Genomic DNA, 5514 nt, shown 5'->3' on the forward strand with positions numbered 1-5514 from the left:
CGGATTTGGTCGTCAAAATGGCTGGATAGTAACAACCACGGATTCGAAATTTCCAGAAATGAACAGTGACCTTTCTTTGTGTTTTCCGATCTCCTACACCACCAAAACCACCCAAACGCTTACTAATCATGAGCCTAGACATGATCTACAATGATAGGGACCAATTTTGAGGCTTACCTTGGCCGAAAATGGCTAGAATTCACTAGAGAAAAGTGATGCACAGTGCTTGTACTGTGCAGCGCAGGGAGGTCATTTTCAAGGTGCTTTTCTCCTATTTCTAGGTCCAATGGTTCGCAAGGGTTACAAGGGATGATGGTGGAGGTGTTGCCTTGATGTGGTTGCAGGTGTAGAGAGGTGTGTGTGTGTGTGTCTCGACAAAAGAAGAAGGAGTAAAGGTGAGTGAGAGTGAAAGAAGAAGAAAATAGAGAGAATGAAAGAAAGATCACGGGACAGGAAAGGACCCCCCCCCCACCCCCACAAAAAAGAAAAGAAAAATGGGAAATCTTGCCACATGTTAGCACTGGTCCGAAGTGGAAAAAATCTCTACTTGAAAAATTACCAAGATTGTCCTTGCATTTTGAATTCCGTAAAATCTTAATCGTAGCTCCAAATTCGATTCCTCTTACGTCTACACATTCGTCCTTTCGAGAATTCAAGAGTACGGTAAAATAATAACTCGTTCGCGTCATGAAAGGCAGTCAACGAAAGTCAACAATCTAACCTCTAGGGCATTTTCGTCAATTTACTCATTTAAAAATTAATAAAATTGTAAAGTTAGGGATGAGTTGTCACAATATATTTGTATATGTTGTATTAAAATATGTATTTTTGAATTATTATTCTATATAAATTAAAAAACTTTTAGTTTTATTTATTTTTATAGTATACTATAGGCAAAGAGTGAGATTAAAAAAATTATAAAACACAATAAAAATAAAAATATTAATTAATTTAAAAATACCAAACACATTGAAAAAATATAATAATTAATTTACAAGTTCGAAAAATGTGAAAAAAAAATATACAAACGCTCGTGATAGCACCCTCTATGCTTTGAGGATGGATACATTGTCGTTTGAATTTTAAAAAACATGAAAACCCTCATGAATAGTACTTTTAAGGGAGTTCAAAATAAACCAATATCATTTCCCTTGGTGATGATGAAATTTGAAGGGCTTTATCGTAAAAAACGTGCAAGGTTTCCTTAACCTTGAAACGCAACTCTTTTCCTTTCGCATATCCTTGAACATTTGGTAATTTGTAGTAATGTACTAAATTTTTTTCATTAGACTCTTATTATTTGGAACGATGACTTATTTTAATGAATTCGTAATTTCTCTTCCTCGGGCATATATATGCCATTATACATTGAACATCATTCAAATAAATTGATATGTGAATGATAATCCGAATACTTATGATGATATTTCAAATAGTTTACTAGCCATCTGGGGCTCTTCAATCTCATGAAGAAATGTGTTTCAAAGTACAGCTGCTTCCTATCCAAAATGAGTACGTTATCTTTAAAGAAAGAGTCGGCTGGTCATCGCCCCACGTAGAAAAAGAAAACGAGAGAAACACTGTTACTAATATATATTTTTTTGTCGTTAGGTTGGACGAATATGTTAGAGGGATGGAAGAACTGGTGGAGAGAGAGAGAGAGAGATGCAGAGTGGCTAGTAGAGGAGTTGTGACTCACGAATCTATTTACGCTATTAAAATGATGTTAGCTTTTTTAATGTCTATTTAAGCCCTCTTCACCTCAAGTTCTCAAAACATCTAGTATCCACTTAAGTCTCTCTTTCTCTTTCTCTCTCTCTCTCTCTCTCTCTCTCTCTCTCTCTCTCTCCCTAAATTACATCTCTGCAAATATTAGGCTCCATTTTTCCCCTCCACATCTCTTTTCTCTGAGAAGATGGCCGGCCGGAGAGCTGAAGATAATGCCGTCTTCAGCCAACAAACCGGGAGCAGAGGCCTCTCAGACTTTGATCCCCCAAAGAAACCCAAAAGAAATAAGTACGCCTTTGGTTGTGCCATTTTGGCTTCCATGACTTCAATCTTGCTGGGTTATGGTAAGTATATATACTTCAAATTTTGCTTCCTTAGATTTGCTTTTAATTATTATTAACCCTCCAAAGTAGTCGTATACACTTTTGCTTTAATGATAAAAATACACGATAAATATAAAAATTGAGTTGCGAGAAAAAATTCTTAATTTATTGCAACAATTCGTTATCATTAATATTCCAAAAGTTATATTTTTGCATGTGATGATGTTGGTTTTATATATCTATAGACATTGGTGTGATGAGTGGAGCTGCAATTTACATACAAAAGGACCTCAAGATTTCCGACGTGCAAATTGAGATCCTACTCGGTATTCTAAACGTCTACTCCCTCTTCGGCTCCGCCGCTGCCGGAAGAACATCCGACTGGATTGGTCGCCGATACACCATAGTCCTTGCCGGGGCTATTTTCTTCGCCGGAGCTCTTCTTATGGGATTCGCCACAAACTATGTCTTTCTAATGGTCGGCCGGTTTATAGCTGGGATTGGCGTCGGGTACGCCCTCATGATCGCTCCTGTCTATACCGCCGAGGTCTCGCCGGCGTCATCTCGTGGGTTCCTCACATCTTTCACAGAGGTTGGTTTATATGCATCCATAACCGCTATATCATTTTCCATAAAGCGAAACAGCCATAGTACTAGAGCTTATCACAAGTTCACAACCCAAAGCACAGGCAGCATGTTGGTGAGACCTACCACATGCATGCCTTCAACATTTTAAGAAACAAAAATGTTACTATTATCATTTATTTGTATCATTTTTCTAAAAAAAATGGCACTCACATGAGTTGGTGGTCCCTACTTCTATAGAAAGGTGCTACATACGATGATAATAATAGGTGGTAAGTGCAGCATTATTCTTAAAAACGTCATACAAATAAAAGAATTTCGATATGTCGGGAGTTTTTCTTTTATGTGGTTTTTCATGAATTTCTTTTATTTTCCCTCCACATGAAAACAAAATTAACAGTTTATTACTATAAAATTTGGATAATTATAAAAGGATAATGTTGGATAACGCGTTATTTGCAATGTTTTTTCTCTCATGACTCATTTTCTTGGGTAATGTTAGTGAGACAAAATTTTGTAAATAATTATTTGTAATTTTTTCTCTCATGCACTCTTATTATTTTTTCAAATAGTACTAAGAAGATTAAATTTGTAAGCTAAATGATATGTAAGTTGACAATTGAATTATTATTTAATTAACGTGCTTATTCTTATTGTGAGCACGGTATTTAATTGCAAATTTAGTCTACAAACTTAATCTACCTAACACTACTCTTGTTTAACATGTGAATTGTACAAATTTAAAGAAAGTTACATGCTAGATGAATAAAATATTTTAGAAAAAAAAAAAAGAATTATGATGCGAAAATCACTTTTGAAAAGCTTGAAATGATTTATTAGTTAAAGAAAAAAATTGTGGAATGCAGATATGAATTGATTTCGTTTTTATTATGAATTGATTATGTTTTCGCTAATTTGATTTGTGCGAATGCATACTAGGTCTTTGTCAATGTAGGGATACTGTTGGGCTACGTGTCCAACTATGCGTTCTCGAAGCTCCCAACTGACTTGGGATGGCGGCTCATGCTCGGCGTCGGCGCAGTCCCCTGCGTTTTTTTGGCCTTAGGCGTCTTAGCCATGCCAGAGTCGCCGCGCTGGCTCGTCATGCAGGGACGGCTCGGGGACGCGACACGTGTTCTCAACAAAACCTCAGACTCCAAGGAGGAGTCTCTGCTTCGATTAGCGGACATCAAAGAAGCTGCTGGAATCCCCGAGCACTGCACCGACGACGTCGTTCAGGTCCCCAAACGTAGCAAAGGCCATGACGTCTGGAAAGAGTTGCTCCTCCATCCAACACCAGCAGTTCGTCACATTTTAATCTGCGCCGTCGGTATCCATTTCTTTCAGCAGGCCTCGGGCATCGACGCCATCGTTTTGTACAGCCCAAGAGTCTTTGAGACGGCTGGGATAACCAACTCCGACCACAAGCTACTCTGCACTGTAGCCGTTGGATTAGCCAAGACCATTTTCATCCTGGTCGCCACGTTTTTGCTTGATCGGGTCGGACGGCGTCCGTTGCTTCTATCTAGTGTTGCCGGGATGATATTTTCCCTCGGAGCTCTTGGTGTCGGCCTTACAATCATTGATCAGCACCACGGGGCTAAGATGACGTGGACTACTGCACTGTGCTTGACCATGGTAATAGCGTACGCCGCGCTCTTCTCTATCGGATTGGGGCCCATCACTTGGGTTTATAGCTCTGAGATCTTTCCGTTGAAGCTACGTGCCCAAGGCTGTAGTATGGGAGTGGCGATGAATAGGGTGGTGAGTGGGGTCCTCTCAATGACGTTTATTTCGTTGTATAAGGCCATAACAATGGGTGGGGCCTTCTTTCTTTACGGGGGAGTTGCTGCTGTTGCATGGGTGTTCTTTTATACGATGTACCCGGAGACACAAGGTAGAACCCTAGAAGATATGGAGGTCTTGTTTGGCAAGTTCCACAAGTGGAGAGAAGCGAATGCAATGCTCGAAACGAAAACCCAAGTTGATCATGGCGATGGCAACAATGGAACTGGTGCGGTCGAATTAGGCACAAAAGGGCCAGCTAATTAGATTAGTGTGATATGTGGATGGTATAATGGTAGTGCATTTAGTTCTTTGACGAAAATTAGGGTAGGCGTCGGTTATATAATGTACCTCCTCTCAATCGGCTATATATGTAAACGGGTTTCGAACCTCAGAGACAGAGGAGAAAAGGGTTTGTTTTCGATATGTATTGTACAAGTTTGTTTTCCATGCATTAGCAAGGGAAAAAGAGTGTTTTTGATGTGTATTGTACGAGTTTGTTTTCATGAGCATGTAGAAGAGTTCGTTTTCAACGTGTATACAACAAGTTTTCAGTTCAAGTTTGTTTTCCATCACCAACTTCTATTTGTTTGTTAATCTTTTAAAAGCAATGAGATTGTAGCTTAACCCAAAAGTCTTTAAGCATAGGCAAGAAGGAGAGCAGGCCAAAATGAACAAAAAATCTAGCCGAAATGAATGAAAATAATTCTTTTCTAGAAAAAAACAAATGACTCCTGCAATTTTTGTTCACCGCTCTGAAAGTACCTACTCCTTTGTTCATCACTTCCCACACCTGTAGTATTTGTACATGTTACAAGAATTCCTACTTATTCATATCTTTTCCATTTTTCTGTAAAAGAAGTTCCAAAAAATAGCACCAATACATAAAGACTTTTTTGCTAAAAGTAATCTTTGAGACTCCTCATTTTGATCCCTGATATTTGAAATAGATAGAATTGGTCTTTGAGTTTGTCCACAATCAATCATTTTGATCATTCCACAAAAAATCTCCATAAAATAGGAATAAAATGATAAAAATATCCTCAATTTTGGTCCAATCATTTTGGCCTATTGTTTATTAAATTGAGGATAA

The 5514-nt window shown here is 38.4% G+C and overlaps 1 protein-coding gene across 1 annotated transcript; it reads left to right on the top strand.

Moving 5' to 3' along the window:
- Positions 1–1781: 1781 nt before the first annotated feature.
- Positions 1782–4981, top strand: LOC103936322 (putative polyol transporter 1). Its single transcript, XM_009346158.3, has 3 exons — positions 1782–2072; positions 2297–2643; positions 3576–4981. The coding sequence occupies exons 1-3, from the start codon at positions 1916–1918 to the stop codon at positions 4686–4688; spliced, it is 1617 nt and encodes a 538-aa protein (XP_009344433.2). The 5' UTR covers positions 1782–1915; the 3' UTR covers positions 4689–4981.
- The last annotated feature ends 533 nt before the right edge of the window (positions 4982–5514 follow it).

Source organism: the organism of the source record quoted next, unplaced genomic scaffold (genome assembly GCF_019419815.1).
Source record: "Pyrus x bretschneideri cultivar Hongxiangsu unplaced genomic scaffold, Pyrus_bretschneideri_v1 Contig221, whole genome shotgun sequence".
Lineage (NCBI taxonomy): Eukaryota > Viridiplantae > Streptophyta > Magnoliopsida > Rosales > Rosaceae > Pyrus > Pyrus x bretschneideri.

Excerpts from the sequence above, each read along its gene's own strand:
- LOC103936322 (XM_009346158.3), top strand. The coding sequence starts at position 1,916 with ATGGCCGGCCGGAGAGCTGAAGATAATGCCGTCTTCAGCCAACAAACC. Across the intron at positions 2,073-2,296 it reads TTCAATCTTGCTGGGTTATG|ACATTGGTGTGATGAGTGGA; the intron begins GTAAGTATATAT and ends ATATATCTATAG. Across the intron at positions 2,644-3,575 it reads TCCTCACATCTTTCACAGAG|GTCTTTGTCAATGTAGGGAT; the intron begins GTTGGTTTATAT and ends AATGCATACTAG.